Source organism: Meleagris gallopavo, chromosome 4 (assembly GCF_905368555.1).
Source record: "Meleagris gallopavo chromosome 4, MGAL_WU_HG_1.1, whole genome shotgun sequence".
NCBI classification, from domain to species: Eukaryota; Metazoa; Chordata; class Aves; order Galliformes; family Phasianidae; genus Meleagris; species Meleagris gallopavo.
This window is the reverse complement of record NC_139407.1, coordinates 23257993-23274975: the sequence shown is the minus strand read 5'-3', so window position 1 is coordinate 23274975 and position 16983 is coordinate 23257993. Positions and strand designations below refer to the sequence as shown.

The following is a 16983-nucleotide window of genomic DNA, read 5'->3' as shown; positions in this document are numbered from 1 at the left end:
GTACATAGAAGCTCTTTACCATTTAAGAACCACCAGTAGTGTTTTGTTTTATCCAGATGAGCTGAATCGTGTAAGGAATTTAGGTATAGAACAAATGCTTTTGATCAGATTTTTCAGATTAATAGAATGGTTTTATAATTTCAGACAAGCTTACCCGCATTGAAAAATGGAGCTATCATTTACAATCTCTTCTCCCATTGCTCTTTTCTCTGTCACTACATCCAGCTATGCTTATTTCCAGCTACCTTCCACGGTACTGCTCCTGCTGTTAGTTTGGTCAAAATGTTAATCAAGTCTCCTTATTAATACAGGATATATTTAATTCGTATATGCTATGTTAGTTCTCTGCTTTGAGGTTTTTCAGAAACATTCACTTTTGAATAGGAACAGCTGTTAGCTTGGCTCAAGCCAGTCAAAAACCTGTAAATCTGTAGTCATTGTCATCAGTATCTTTCAGGACAATGGCTCTGGGACTGGAATTTATAAAGAATAGAGCCTATAATTTATAAATATACAAATGACAAAGCACTTCACAAGAGGAATCTTTAGCCAGGCAATAGGAAACCTTAACAGAAAGGTCCTTGCCCTTCTTTTGGTAGGTACAAAAGCATATCAAAGAGTTTTTCTTGATTCAAGTTCTCTCTTCAGATACAGACAGGTTGCTCACTCTTTCCTTGAGGTGTTGTCTATTTTCAATATCATGGCTTGAGCAACACTTTTGAACCTACAAGATGCCTGAGGAGTTATGGATTTTAATGTGCAAAGCATGACATTCTCCCAGGCGTTGTCCTCTGCTTCCTAGTTCAGAAATGCAGCTATAAAGGTATGAGAGATGTAGGGTTATTGGGTTCGATAACTCCCAGAGAGCCTGGGCTTACACCCTTCCAAGCCAGCGGAGGATTGCAAAGTCATGCTTACCACCCTGCAGGATTGTGCTGTATTCGTCAGAGCAGAGGCAGGCACCTTCTGCTGTTTGCACTTCAATTGAGCACAGCTCAGCAAAGGCTTGGGGGGTGAGAGAGAAAGCGGTAGGAAATGTAATTTGTACCTCCGTGCTGGGAAGGGTGAAGAAAGAAGCTAGATTCCAGGAGTGTCTGTTCTTACAAACAGTGGGGTTGGCACAAAGATTTCCCTCCCACATGGATGACCATCTCAACTTCAGACAATGAACACCTTTGAATGAAATGCTCTTTAAATTGCTACTGATAATTTACACAGACTTATTGGAATTTGTTGCTATCTCGCATCAGAAGACCTTCAGGATTGCAGCAAACCAGTACCTTCAGTGTAGGAGAGGACCCAACGTACACGGGGGGTGGATTTCCTTGCCAGCCCTGGAGACGGTAGATATGTCCAACACGAGAACAGGGAACAAACAGCAATTTTCCTCCACACTGCCAGATCTACAGGGTCAAGAAAAGATGCAGATATTAATACATGTGTATAGGAATTTAAGACTGAAAAATACACAGCAAATTGTGAAAGAGATGCCAGCTACTTTTCTTACTATACCAACCGTGTGATAAACTTAACCTAAACATAGACATAAAAGGTCTGAAATGAAAGGCTATACTGAGTACATCTTCAACTCCACCAGGAAATTGCTTGATTAAAGTAATTTTTCAAAAAGCTTTTAAAATAGTTTGCCTTCTCATTCCATTGCTATTTTAAAACAATGGTAATGAATGAGAGAACAAAATCTGACATGGGGTAATTTTTAAAATGACAGAATCAGTATTTTGATTTTATTGGAGTAACTCACGTACCATCACTAAGATGGATTTTGGTTAGATGCCCATCATATTTAAGTTTTTCTTAATAAAGAGTAGGAGGAGATTAAGATAATTTGATTACAAATTATTTTGTTACAAATTGCTGCAGATCTGTAACAAACATATTTGTTTTTGGCTGTAGTAGCTGAAAATAAAAATGGGGAATGTATGTTACCATTCTGAAATTTCCTTCCTCCCACATGTCCTGGGAGAATCCATCTATTTATGGAGAAAAGAGAATATACCTAAAAGATCTGAATTCATTTGCTCATAGCTTTGACAAGTTTAAAATGTAGCATCAAATCCAAATTCTAAATAAGTTTGGGGATATTCCAAATTATGATTGCATTCCTGATTACAAGTATGACTTAACATCACTAGGAAAGATGGGCAGAAAAGTTTATTTCCTTCACTGTGTATGTTTGTCATCATATTAATTTCTGAAGAGTTTGATTTAAAAACCATACAAAGAAACTCTGATATGCAAAGACATTTTATTTGCTATCTAGGAGTCCGTATGCAACAGTGATAAATGTTATTGAGTTCCGACTGGTTTTGATCTATGTGAAATCAATTTTAGAGGTCTCCACATAATCAGCAACAGCTACCCACTTCAATTACGAAATTACTGTATGTAATTTCAATCATGATTTAAATCTAAGCAAGATGGGGAATTAAAAGAATAAAAACCCTCTATATGTAACATCCTTAATAACTGCCTTTTGCATATGGATTTACAGCTGAGCAAGTGCACTCAGAGCTTTCCTCAAAGTCATCAACAGCAAGAGTAGCTGGGGAAGCTCTGAATGTACTTCTACTGAAATTCAGCTACGGTGTCACAGATCATTGCTGAGGATATTAGATGTCTCCACTTTCGTTTGTTAATTGGGACAGATTCCTGCTGTCTGCCACTTGAGTCATTACGAATACTGAAGATACCAGAAGCTAATGATTATCATCTTACATTTCCTGCTAACTGAAGAGCATGCATATGCCTAGGATTGAAAATAATATCTGCAGCTATTATGAATTATGCAGTTAGTGCTTCAATTACGAAGACTTCCCTTCAAGAGAAGTTCTTTAAATTTTGAGAAGCATATGAGACCATTTTTCACCCACAAAATAGTAGGGAGGGGGAAACCACAGCAGTTTACCTCTTGTTGCATTGCTGTTTACTTTACATGCACCTGTGCTTTAATTGAATGGTGCTTGCTCTCTCATCACTTCCTTTAAAGACAATGTTGTTCTGCAAACACACTGTCAGTCTGGTTTCAGGCTACTTATTTGGGCATGTGTGCAATCCCAAACCCTTACCAAAATCCAGACTTAGGGACAGCTTCTCAACCTGACACCATCAGGTTGGATATTAGGAATAATTTCTTCTCCATATGAGTGGTCAGGTGCTGGAATGGGCTGCACAGGGGTGGTGGAGTCACCGTCCCTGGAGTTGAAATGTTTAGGTGTTGTATTAAGGGACACGGTTTTGTGGGGAAATGGTAGTGGTAGGTGGATGGTTGGACTAGATGACCTTGGAGGTCTTTTCCAACATTTCTGGTTCTATTATTCTAGGATTCTATGAAAATTTTCACTATTTAATGTTACCTTGTAAGAAATTTCAAAATTTTCACCACCCCAGATTTGAAGGCCAGGATCATAGAGACCCAGTTCGAAAAAGAAATCACGTTCAATGGCAAACAATCCACCAGCCATGGCGGGGGACCTGAAAGAAGAATACAGTGTAACTCCTCCTGCCAAAACAATCAGAGAACATTCACAGAAAACAATAATTAAGGAAGCAATTTGCTGATAACATATAATAAAGATTAGATTGATGGCAATACACTGAAAGATCATAAAGCTTTGTCATAAGCATCCAGTGATTTCATGAAATGACATTGGTATAATTTTCAGTGAACTTGTGATTTATTTTTGTATATATAGATTCTTAATTAAAGAAAATTTTTGTCAGAATTACCATTTCCAGCATTTTCCACCTGAGCATCAATAAATATAAAAAATCCCTAATGAATAAACCTGCAGTCCCCACTAGGCTGGGGATTAAAAAAGTGGGATTCAGTCTGAGGGTACTTCTCACATTACTGAAATTTGTTTCTGTGCTTTAAGTTGTTGAGGATCATTTTGTCAGTTTTGCTTTAGTTTTTTTAAAGCAAATCCTATCTTAGCAAAGCCATTACTTGGTCTTACATGCCTTAGTATTGCTGCAACAAAACACTAACTGACTTGGAATTCTTTTTGTTAAAGGCATTGTGACTATCAAAGTATTATTAAAAATAAAATCATTTTTTAAACTATTCCGAGAACATGTGTTGTGTGTTTCTGGGAACAGTTTAAAGGATTTTAAGACCTGTTTGAATGGTAAACACAGAACACAACAGAGATGTTTGAAATAGTTTATCCCCCTCCGAGCAAATATTAAAGTTCCAATGCGGACAGCCTTGTCAGAAAATGGTATTATTTAGGTTGTACACAAAACAGATCAAAGCTTCATAACTTCCTTGCATGTGTTGCCATTTTAGCAAAGAACAATCACGGGTGAGGAGAGGGAATTACCAACATAAGTTCTCACAGTACTTAAATCACATATACAAGCAATAGAAGACATTAGACTCTGAAGATGTGAAGATTGCTTTCAAATGTAGTAACACGATTAGTTGAGTGTGAAGGGGAAAGTAATAAAAAACAGCAGAACCACAGCCTTCCAGTCTTGAAAAGCAATCCAGAAACTCTAAGCTAGAGCTCCTAGCCAGTTTCTGTTTGCTGGGAAGAAAACATACCGTGCTCCAAAGCAGAAGAAAAAGGTGGGATCTGTATAAAAATTACTGAAGATTTCACAGAAAATAAGGATTTTTTTTTCTCTCTTTTCCTTTTCACGTGATACACATTACAGTAAAATCCCCAAGCATATTGAGACCTTAGAAAACAACTAGCCAAGATTCTCAAATAGTATGCTTCTTTGTCAGATGTGATCTATTGTGAAGCAAGTGGGAGAAGCATGACAAAAGGGATTCTTTTGATATACGTACATAACCCACGAGCTGTATGCATGCACCAAGCCATGACAGCAACCTACAGATTTTACGCATTGCCAGCTGTTATGAATACTCACAGCATGCTCATTATTTCAAACAAAATTGTTAAATAAGCATTTTTGTTTCCAGCACTACTTTTAAAAAATATCGAAGCTAAATAAATTTTTTTCTGGAAACAAAGTCATATGATTCTTCATCTCCCCAGACAACCCCCCACTGTTCTAAGGTACACCCTGTTAAGCACACAAGAGCAGGAACGGAGAGGCAGCAGAAGGCAGCAAAGCCATTTTAAGCAAGTAATCAGTTGCAGCATACAGGTCTAATGAAACAAAGCAGCTGGCGTAGTCAGAGGTAGGAATATTTTCAGGCTTAAGTGTACATGCAAGATTTAGTGGATCAATATCTACTAAAGAGAAAAGAAATGGGTAAGTGATTTAGTGTTTACCGATACGGTTCGGTTTTTGTCTCTCTTTTTTCCTTCTCTCGCTTGGACAAGGGCACCCTCTTCCATAGCATACTCCAATCCCACGCTCCTCTAGCAAACCCATCTTCGTCACCACCCCCTTGCGGCACAATCTTAAAAGTGTTGCCATCTATGACATCTATAAGCGGCACAGTGCATGTGGTTCTGCGGGTGGCGGATGGTGGCGGGGAGGATGTGGTTACGCGCAGGGACCCACAGAGGATGCGTGCGCCAACCGTGATTCATGGGAAAAGAGGGAGGAGGGAAGAAGGAAAGGCTTTAGACACTCATTTGTTACAATTCACAGTATATAAACAGCTCTCTTTACCGATAAGGCTCAGTTTTATGTTTTCGTTTGGACTTTTCCTTGTGGCTTAATGGAATTCGTTTCCATAGCAAACTCCAGTCCCAGGCCCCTCTGGCAAAACCATCTTCATCCCCACCTTGCTGTGGCTCAATGGAATAATCGTTCCCATCTATGTAATCTATTAGAGGTACAGTACATGTAGTTCTGAAACGTTTATAGAAGGGAAAGAAAGAGCAAAATGCAATTTAAGAAGAGTAATGTGACTAATCTGAATTTTTAACCATTAATTATTAATCTCATAAAGCAGTTCATATGAAAAGTCATTTGCAAAATGATGCCTCGTTAGAAAAAAGAGAGGCTTTTCTTTTTGCTGTTTTAAGAGGTTCTGAAAGCAGGAGAGATGGGTATGAAATGCTAACATATCAATTCACTTACTCTTTATGCGTACTTCTTACAAAGCATTGCTGGAGGCAACAGAAGAGCCTTTAGAGGGCTAGGGTTCTCATAGTATTATTATTTTCTGTAATTTCTATTTACATCAGACCTTAGCAGCCAATAAGGTAATAATGCTTAGCTTTTACTAGCGCAAATACGGATGTTCACTGTTTGCTCCCATTCAACCATGTTGCAAATCCAGACTTTAAGGATAAAAAGGATAAAAATGTCGCTAAATTGGTGCTCATTTAGCAACAGCCTCCAACAGAATTTTTCTTTTTCTTTTTTAAATTTACAGCGTGCTCCTCATAGTTATCTCTCATTTACAACTTTCAACAATGAAAACACATCATCCAGTTATTCTCTCCAAATTTCCCATATGGATTTCTCGGTGACCAAACTGCAATCCTAGTTTTTATTTTTTTTTTTCTTCAAGCACTTCCATCTTTATAAGTCAACTCTCATACGAGAAAGGAAAGCAGGCAGGAGACAAGAAGTGATAATGCTGTGCTCTTTCCTTCAGTGCAGAAGTACCAGTAAGCTGTACCTAGGGAACAGCACTTGGTGGGAGACATGCAGTGCTGGATGAGCCCCTACAGCTGCCTTTTCCTCCCATCTTTTTGTCAGGTGTAAGACCAACGCGGCCTCAGTGGGAGCACACAGAGCTCCCAGTCCTTCTATCTAGTATTCTGGCCTACAGCTTGCAGCTGCATACAGTCTTGCAGCTAAGTTATGACCTTCAAAAAACACACAAAAAAGCACTCTTCTAGAAACTTCTGCCAGTATGACAGGTTAATAAATAGCTTTTTAGGATTAAACCATTACTTCATAGGATGAAAGTGTTTAAACAACCCTGTAGTTTTGTAAACCCATGTAGTCCAGACTAGGAGCATTGTAGTGCATGGGAACAGCAGCCAGACCCTGGGATCCCTGCTCTTATCACTGCACACCGGTCCCAGCTCCTTGCAGACACCTGGCCTTGCGGGACAGATGGGCTCAGCCCCAGGCCCTGCTTCCTTAGAGGCAATGCTCCACAGTGCTTTAAAGAAGTCAGATTGGACCATCTTGCACTACTGCAGTTATAAAACTCTTGAGATGGCAGTAACTTCAAATCCTGTTAAATCAGAATTTTTGCCATTACTTTTCCTTCACCAAAAGTAACAGTTATCTTTAGTTAAAATAAACACTTTATTTAATCATCATCCTTTCTCAGCTAGAATAGAATGTTTTTGTAGCTGTGATCACTGAGATCACTGCAAAAGAGAAGCTTTGTTTGATATTTAATCTACATTAAACAAAATATTCAGTGCACCTACTGAAATAGAAAATCTAGAGATTGATTTGCCTTCCTCCTCACATAGCTGTTGTGCTGAGAGACAGCAAATCTGTCATTCAACAAATACTGACATGGTTTGATACAGATAGAAGTTGACATAGGTATACAACACATTGCTTTTAATTTTAAAAGTGAAGATTGTTACTTTGACTTTTGCTTCTAAGAGGCCAGGCATTAGAAATCACTGGAGAGCATTACCTGTCCTTGGAGATAGGAGCTATAAGTGGTGCATACCAGTTAATTCCCACCTCACAATGGGCATCCAAATACACCAAAACCTTCAAAAGAGAGAAACAGAAGCAAATGAACAATCATATAACAAAGTTCTAATTAATATTATTTTACACTGAAATACCTTAATATTAGAAACAAACAGAGAAAAAAGTTAAAGGTGTAAGATTAAGTATATATTTAATCAAGACTTGTGTGTGAGCTGGATCCTACCTGTCCAAGCTTAGCCTTCTGGGCTCCAATGCTTCTAGCCTGGATTAAACCTTCTCTCCTTTCATTTCGAAATACCTTTACAAGACCATTCCACTGCTTAATGTAGTCATCCAGTCTCTCCTTTAGGTGAGCTACCAAATAACAGGAAAAATTTATTTGGGTGAAGTTAAGTAATAGTCATGTTTGTATTCTTAATACAAAACCCAACTCCAACTCTACTTAAAAATATCTACAGACATACAGGACTTAGGGAGTCTTGAAATCAAGCAGCAGCTTGTACTACTGTGCACAAACACTAAATCTGTTAGGATTGAGCCCTGGAGCTCTCTAACTTTGTGGCACAACTTCGCCTCTTTAAAATCACATTTCAAGAAAAATCAGATCAAGTTGCTGGCCACACTGCAGCTGTGCCGGATGAAAAACTCCCAGTCACTTCACTGTATCATGAAGTGGCTTCAAGGTCTTCACGTGTGTTTTGAACCACACAGACCATTACAGTTTCCATACTTTACCATATGGTCTTTCCTCATCAGATAATTTCATACATATACAATAGAAAGCACTGCTTTTCAGTTTATCATCTCTCTTTGCCACGCTTCCTTCGGACTTCAAACTTAAAAAATGCTAGTTTCTTAAATCTGGAAATCTGAGACAAAAGCCCACTGTATTCAAATTATTCCCTTCTCTCATCTAGACCTGTCCCAGCTTGGGGTAGCAGTAGTGTTGGGCTAATCTTTTAATTAAATTAATAAAAACAATACTTGAGAGAGCCAGAACTGCAGTGGATGAGCTGTGGCTCATTGTACTGATGATTATGCTACAAACCCCACAGAACACAAAAAGGACAAGAAAATTTAAGCCAAAAGGACTTGGCCAATAAAAGGATGAGTTATCCACAAGAACCAAGATGGGCTACACTGAAATGCTTACAGATTTGTATTTGCACTTGGGCTTTGCCAGACTACTCTGGAAAGCACATTTCTACCAAACAATTTGAAAAAAGGATGCAAGTGTTGCATAATATTTTCGCACAGTTGATTCTGTTGAGAAAATTAAAAAAGGCAGAAGGACTGGCAGTCAGGCACTCACAGTTTGAGGCTACGCTAATTCAACTACCGCTGTTCATTTGAAATCTATTTCTGTACTAAAAGGCTTGAACGAATCATGTCCGGCTTCTGTTTCTCCATCAGCGCCCAAAACAAGCCACCTAAGCTGAGGCAGGGACACCCACAGCGTGGTCTGCAGCAGCCTGGAGGGGAGACAGATATGTATTTGTGCTGAGCCAAGAGCATGCTGGCAGGAAGAACAGAACATCCTTCTCTTCTGCTCCTGGCTCTCCACAAGCCTATCCAACACCTAGCACCCATGATGGTCTTCTGCCTACTGTGGTTCCACACAAGCTGTTAATCGGGCTTGAGGAGTAGCTTTTGAACTGGCTGAGGTTGGCCTGTCTCCTCGTTGGTGAAACCACAGAGATGGGCATGGCCAGGAGGGACATGCTGAGGTGGAAAGAGAGGGACGTCCCTTGCAGTAGCAATCACACATCAAGGTGCTTCAGCTATGCTGTTTTCTGCACTCTGACTTAAAAGGATTGAAGCCCGGAGTTTGCTGCATCTTACATTTTAGTAAGTTTTCTATTCTTGCCAAAAGTATTTTAAAAATGTTTATTTTAAACAAAAGCTACATATAAATTACTCAGATAAAAATGTTTATTTCTTATAAGTGAAGTTTCCAAACTTGAAAATTCAGCAGTTCTACCAAAGTCCAGAAAATCTTCAAAATCAGTATTCTTTCCATACTGATATTATCTCTCCTCTTCAACTTTATAAAATAAAGTTTTCTCAAGCAACAGTTTTAAGTATCCTCTTTTCCCACACACATTTACAGTTTCTTTTGTAAAGCCTTGTGAACTAGAAAAATGTCAAGGATCTATAAAAATCAAACAAGGGAAAGAACAATTTTATCACTTACGCTATATAGAGTAACGTGCCATGCATAATATAGAGAATGTGATATGACAGTTGTATAAAAATGTTATAGGATAAATTTCAGTGAGTTATGAGGTCACACTGAAGAAGTTGGCAAATAAATAGTACTATGAGAATCTCTGTACCACACCATTATTTACTCTGCACATTCCAAATACATGCAATAGTCGGGAAGGTTTTAGAGTTTATAAAGTTATTTCCAGCTCTCTTGCCCATGAAGCCAAATGTTTTACTTATCAAAGGTTCAACTACGTATGGTTCACAGGGAGCTGTAAAAACCTGTAACACTGATTCAGTAAAGCTCTTCCACAGCACAAGTCCCAGGGCTTTGCAGTCCATTATCCCAGTCTTTGCCAGGGCTAGCAGCAAGTGCTCTTTCCCACAGGAGAACTGAATTTTCCCCTTTTCCCATTTTATAGAGACTTGGCACCACTAGGCTGCGTGACAGTACTGTATAAAACCCTGATCCTTTTGCAGTTGGAAATATTGTTTGGCCAACATTAAATGTTGTTCCCTAAAATGAATATTTATTATATCTGTCAACAGGTATTTTATTTTCTGTTTTAAAATGTCCATTTTACCCCCCAAAGTACTATAACCACCAATCTGGTCTTCCCTTGTTTGGGTGTTCTCTCAAGTCTCACTGCATGATTATAGCATGAATCAATGTTTTCAAAAAGCACATCCTTTCTCCAAAAGGCATTAGGCATTGCAGATTGCAGCTGGGGGTAGGGAGGAGGAGAGCTCTGTTTTTCTTCCTCCACTCATTGATGTCATTTATTAAAGAACAAGAAGAATGACACCACAAGCGCTCCCTAAAACTGCTGCCTCCTGGTACTCACACTCTAACACTGCTAGTATAGGGCTCTCAGTTCAGACAGGGGTATCCATTCACATTTCAGATCCCACCTGTGAGCACTATTAAACTGAAAGTACTGTTACCTGTCAATGCCCATTGCTTCCCATTTTTATTATCATAAGGAATGCTACTCCAGATAACCATAAAGAAAACATAAGTAAATGGATTCTAGGATGCATTAGTACAGAGTTTTCCACTGCAAATATCAGAACTAGTGCAATTGAATTAGCTTGGCATCATCTTCTTGTTACTGTTCTGTCTGCATGTTGGCAAAGAAAGACATGCTGGAGCTGAATTCAGCACATCTCCCTGAGCAGCCCTCCACAGCCAAGACTTGCTGTTTGCAGAGGAGATGAAGGCAGGCAGGCAGCATCATTCTGCAAATCTGGGCTGCTCCCAGCTGACTTTCCACAAAGAACTAAATGAAAAATAGCATTTTCAAAGCGCTGCAATTGTTTCTGCCTGTAAGGTATGTAAGGAAAAGCAGACACAAAACGAGCAGTCTGAAAGCAGGCAGGGAGGAGAAAGTTACGAAACCTGCCTGTTTAATCAGCACTTCTGCTTTGGCTGGAGAAGGAAACAGCCACCAGCAGCTCCACTATGGCAAAGACTGTTTGTGATGTGCAGCTCTTGTAACTACTGTGGATCACTTCAGGCAGCTTGGCGTGTCACCCCCGCTATGCTAGATCATGCTTTTCTCCAGGGAGAAAGAAGTGGAGCTAGATTTTCCTCCCTCAGCCATTTTTAAATCCGGAATGTAATTTGAATGATTGAAATTAAGTTAATTATGTTTACCAAGTAATAGCCTAAAGCATTTTAATGAATTATTATAGGGAAATAATGCAGTTGCAGCAAGGTGTACAGAGCCATTCCAGTCCCTGCTTGTTTTCCAGTTGCTCATGCATGAGAACCCTTTATCCCATGCTTACTTTACTCCATTTTCTGACCTATGTTATTTGGGAAAATGAAGTCTAGGAAAAATAAAGACAAGGGTCTGCTGGAAGTTAGTTCTAGGCTAGCTGCATCTATCAGCTAACTATACACATATGTGTAAAAAGCACAGATTCTGCATTCCAAAACAAGTTTCTGGAAAAATATTACCTGTATTTAACATTAGTCATGTACTGGAAAAGTGTAGCACCAGTTATGCCAAACTCAACCCATAAATGACATGTGTAGCAGAGAGTCAGCTATGACTCATGTGCAACCCAAATATTGAGACTGATCACTAGTAAAAACTTGGTGATGTTTCTAGAGACCATCAGCATTGCACTTATTTCATGCTGCTCACTCAGGCAGTCCTTGAGCAGCTCAGAAAGAAAGCTGTGATCCCAGCCGCAAAGGAAAAACACAGTACATGTCTGCTGACTGAATTATTAAGATTATATCCCTTAGGAGAGAAGATATTTCTGCTTTATAACGTGTGTGTATATCTAAGCCAAATTCTCAGAGGCTGTAAAGAATATAGGAGACTATTATGTACCATTCAGTATCTTTATTAGACTGAATCAGATGTAGACAAGTTTACAATACAGGTAACTTTTCATCTCCTGTAAAAATAAACAGAAAATGATACCTGCCTACCTATGGGTACGACGTAAAAATTAGCATACCTTAATTATCTTTAATAGCAATTTATACTCAATCCTGACTGTGTGATCGGTTCAGGCATACCAGGCAGATATGCAGGCATACCAGCAGAACACAATAACAGCTGCTAGACTGAATGGGAAGAAGTGCAGTTTGCTTGATGAAAGGGACAGAGCTTCAGCATGGAGCCCTGCAAAATCAGAGCCATACAGCATCAAATGACACACAAGGGGCAAAGGTTTGAAACCATGATTTTTGCAGGGGTAGAACTATTGAAGACTTTACCTCTTTGTCACAGATTTGCATTTTCTACAAATCTATTCTACCAAAACCTAAGAGTATAAGTACCTTTTCGGCTCACTATTACCTTGATGCCTGAAAGTTTCTTAGGTTTTATGGATTTATTCCCATAAATGTGGGGGTGAGGCAGACGTACTGCTATACAAGACAAGTGACAAAGAAATCAAGTAGTTTGTTTGAAAAGAGAAAGTCAGAGGCAGTAATTGATGTCTAAGCACTCTCTCAGTAACAAGAATACGCTTCTTGTGTGTATAAAATGTTCTTACTTAGGCAACTATTCTGTCAACTTCCATCAGAAAGCTAGGCAGCAATAAAATCTTGCAAAAAACGATCGCATTTTTAAAAATAAATTTCAAAGTACAGCACCAAGTTGAAAAAAGGTGATTTCCTCTATACCAATCACTTTATAGTCATATTTCAATTCTCTGTATGTGAATTTGTATTAGCCCCTAAGATACCACCATAAGAGGAAAAAAAGTCACTGTATGTTTATATTTCTAAGAATCACACAAAAGTGCATACATTATCAATATAAACTAAGGCTGTATATTACAAAGGAAGCAGAAAATCTCTGGACTTCTGAATCAATATGCAAGTCTCGAAGAAAGGCAGAATTCAACATGTGCTTAAATTCTTAGCTCCCTCACCGCCCTAAGAAACAACCACTTCAACAAGTGCTAAAGGATGTTGAAAAATGAAAAAGATAGTGAAAATGAATTGCCTTAGATAAATTTTTATTTTAGTTTAAAAAAAAAAAAAAGAAGAGGAATTTGGATTCCTCTACAGAATAAGGGAATGAATTATTCGTAACAGGTTAAACACAAACTCCTTCAATACTCTCAAAACTTTGTTTTCACAAGAGCTGAGAGAGGGACCTGTTCTCCCAGCAGCCTCTTACATACTCCTCCACAGCTGCAGGAGAGAAGTAACACAAGCTCTGTCTTTCAAGCAACTGACTGCACAGAAAGGATTGTCACCTTCACGAAAGCAGCTCGCTGGAAAAGAGCCTTCCCTTGCTGAAAAGACTGAAGAATCAGCTTGCTTTCCTTGCAGTCAACTCAGTCCACAGCAGGTAATAAATCAAAAGAAAACTAATTTTAAACAATGCATCTGCCTTTTCTGCAAGCAGTATATTAATACTCCAACATACCTTTGTTGCTGAAGTCATCGATCAGCACAATTTCTGCCAAGTACTTCCTAGGTGTTCTCTTAATGACGCTGTGAACCGTCCTCATCAGCGTGGACCACCCTTCATTATGGAAGACAATGACAACGCTGGAGGTGAGCAGGTTTTCATCATAATGCCAGTATTTGCATCTGTGAAAAGATTTAATTGCATTGGTTTTGACATTGTGATGTACAACACCTTTCCACAGTGCATCTTCACTCAGGGCTGTCTTTCAGACAGAAGAGAACGAGGATGTAAATTGCACTACAGTTCAAGCAGTGGCACGAGGCCTGAGCAGCAGCCCGCTTCAGAAAGCAAGGCCTTTTTCCTCCCACAGGAGAGTGGAATGGAGCTGCCGAACAACTGCTCCCTCCATGACCGTGTGCGAAGGTGCGAGGCTCTGCACATCCCTGCTGCCAGCACCATGCTGCAAGGGAGTGCTGCAAGGCTGCACCAAACTGCGGCTGCCAGAATGTCCTTAAAATACCATGATTTAGGGTGGGCTAAGCATTTGGATCACTTAGTGTAATAGACATGCTTTTTTCCTGCCTTGTTTTTGCCTGTAAAGCACTTCTATTGGCTTTATGCAGACAAGAAGGGATCTTCATTATTTATATTTAAACTTTCAGGTATAACAAACGCAGCTAAAAGAAAGGTCACATTTAGCTTTCCCTTCCTCTGCTCAAAATGCAGTTACATGTTTCACCTGACACACAAAAGCAACAACCTTGGCCCAATCTGTGCAACTGTCCATAGTTTTAGAACACATAGCACAATTATGTGGAAAACTCAAAGAAATAAAGAGAGAAACCATGCCCTGAAGGGCCACTTCATTTTAGAAGTTATGGCTTATTTGAAAATGTAACGCCTATTTAAGGTTTGATAATAAATGCTTTCACATTAATAAATAGCACATTTTGATTGAAACAAACAGTTTACATCCCTACAAATGCATTGGATGGACATTCAAGAGACAGGCTCAGTCAAGCCTCTATCTGGCTATAATATCTTTCTTACTTATTCTTATCTTTCTTATGTCTTAGAGAGTGACACTGGAAATGCGACTATTTCCTATGCCAGTTCCTTCTAAGTCCTTCAGCAGAACTCTGCACCACTAAATTCCAACTCAGCGTGCCATGAAAAGCTTTTCTGCATCCACTTCAAACATTCAACATTTCAATTTCACTACGCTCTCAGAAAAAACATACATCCCCTTGTTCTTCTCTCCTGTAAGATTTGTGCCAAACTTTGTGCCTGTGCGTTCCCTAAATAACATCACTGTCTTTGAATCCTGTTCCTGCTGATGAAGTTTATAAGGGCAATAGCCTATAATACAAGCACTGAAGATCGAGAAAAAGGACAAGCAAGTAAATGAATATAATGGCACTAACACCTTTTTTTACGCCCTTTGCATTTTTGTCCACTACAAAGTGGTGACACAAAATGTCTGGAAGGTCTGCTTTTTTTCTTCCCCCGAAGAATTACAGATGATTTAGAAGCAAGCAATGCAAGTAATTCAGCCACACTTTTCAACGTTCATTAAATCATAGTAATCAACGATACTTCTGTTTTGCAACTGTTCCCTTCCTCAGCTACATCCCTAAATGAGATTATTCAGTCTTCCTAACTACAACCTGCCCAGAGACTCCTATAGCTTGAAGTTTTCCTACTTGATAATCAGCCCCTTTTCCAAATCATAGAATCATGGAGTCATTAAGGCTGGAAAAATCACTAAGATCTTCTAGTCTAACCATCAGTCCATGCCTGTGACCACTCCAGACCATGTCCTTCAGTGCCACATCCACCCTTTTCTTGAAGACCTGCAGGGACAGTGACTCCATCACCTCCCTGGGCTGCCTGCTCCAAGACCTCACCACTCTTTCTGAGAATAAATTTATTCATTTGTTCTATTTATTACAGAGACGTAGTGCTTTAAATTTCAATAAGCAAAAGATGAAGGATATTATTCTTTTTTTCATCTTTTAGCAGGAAAAATCTCTACTAGAGAGAATTCGACTTTTCAAATATATCCATCATATATTAAACAATTATTCTTGACAAATGGAAACACTGAAACTTCCACAGTTATATTTCTCTATATACTTAAAAAGGTCAATGCATATTCCTCATGCACCAGAAAGAAAACTAAAATTGGTCGGAACAGGCTATTCATTTTGCTCCCTGGGAAACGAAAATTACCAAATGAAATCCCTCTATAACTAAGAGCTATCTGATCAGGCATTTTCTTTCTCAGTCAGGCTTGATGCAACCCCTGCAACAGCACGATCTCCAGATGTACATCTAAATATCTAAAAGCCTCCACCTCAATGCCTGAAGTATGCCTGAAGTAGCTGCAGCTAATCACATTCATAGCTACCAACACACAGGTGCTAGATGGCCTTTTTTTTTTTTATTCAAACAGATCAGGTGACTCATGTATTCCTTTCACAAATTCCTCACAAAGATTTCAGTTGATTACAAGTTGCAGCACTTCAATCTTCAGCAGCAGCACTTAGGCTGCCAATGCCTTGCGTAGCTATTTGCAGAGATAAAAGGGCTATGCTGCCCAGGGGAGTGAAGTCAGCTGGTTCAGGGAAGATTTTCCATTGTGTGTTTAATAGCAGATTAATAACAGAATCATTTTCTGTTTTATGAATACATATTCATCTGGATTAATTTTAGTGGCACAGGTATATTAGAATGCAGGAAAACAGCATTACATATTCAAAATCAGAGTGCCAGCTCAGCGCTGTTCAAGAACTATGTAGAAAGAGGAAAATTTTGCCTCCAGTGCTGCTGACCTGCATCTTCAAACATTATGACAGAAAACTTTTTTTTTTCTTTTCATCCAGTTAAAGACAGTTGTGACATTTCAGACTGCCTTCAAACAAAATGAATATTCCAACAAGCCAGAATTTTCCATGAGCTTTTTTCCTCTCATAATGAGAGGCAGTAAGTAATTCACCGTATTTAAAAAAACCCAAATGCATTATCATAGAAAGATAGAATGGCCTGGGTTGAAAAGGACCTCAAAGATCATCTAGTTTCAACCCCCTGCCACGGGTAGGATTGCCAACCACTAAACCAGGCTGCCCAGAGCCACATCCAGCCTGGCCTTGAATGGCTCCAGGGATGGGGCATCTGCAACCTCCTTGGGCAACCTGTTCCAATGTGTCACCACCCTCTGAGTGAAAAACTTCCTCCTAATATCTAACCTAAACCTCCCACGTCTCAGTTTAAAACCATTCCCCCTTGTCCTATCACTATCTAC

General features: G+C 39.2%; 1 protein-coding gene across 4 annotated transcripts in view; it reads right to left on the bottom strand.

Annotated features, from left to right (window-relative positions):
• The window catches only part of GALNT7 (polypeptide N-acetylgalactosaminyltransferase 7), a 67056-nt gene that overhangs the window by 9148 nt on the left and 40925 nt on the right, over positions 1 to 16983 (bottom strand). For 3 of the 4 annotated variants that reach the window (XR_014882912.1, XR_014882913.1, XM_085222468.1), the window contains exons 3-8: positions 13695 to 13861; positions 7808 to 7938; positions 7562 to 7641; positions 5268 to 5450; positions 3375 to 3492; positions 1281 to 1403 (exon numbers count right to left, since the gene is read on the bottom strand). Coding sequence is in view for 2 of the 4 variants with exons in the window: in XM_085222468.1 (XP_085078594.1) it covers positions 1281 to 1403; positions 3375 to 3492; positions 5268 to 5450; positions 7562 to 7641; positions 7808 to 7938; positions 13695 to 13861 (802 nt within the window). In the remaining 2 variants the exon portion in view is untranslated. Of the gene's footprint in view, positions 1 to 1280; positions 1404 to 3374; positions 3493 to 5267; positions 5451 to 5613; positions 5797 to 7561; positions 7642 to 7807; positions 7939 to 13694; positions 13862 to 16983 lie in introns of all 4 variants that reach the window. The other variant, XM_085222469.1, reaches the window with a different exon arrangement.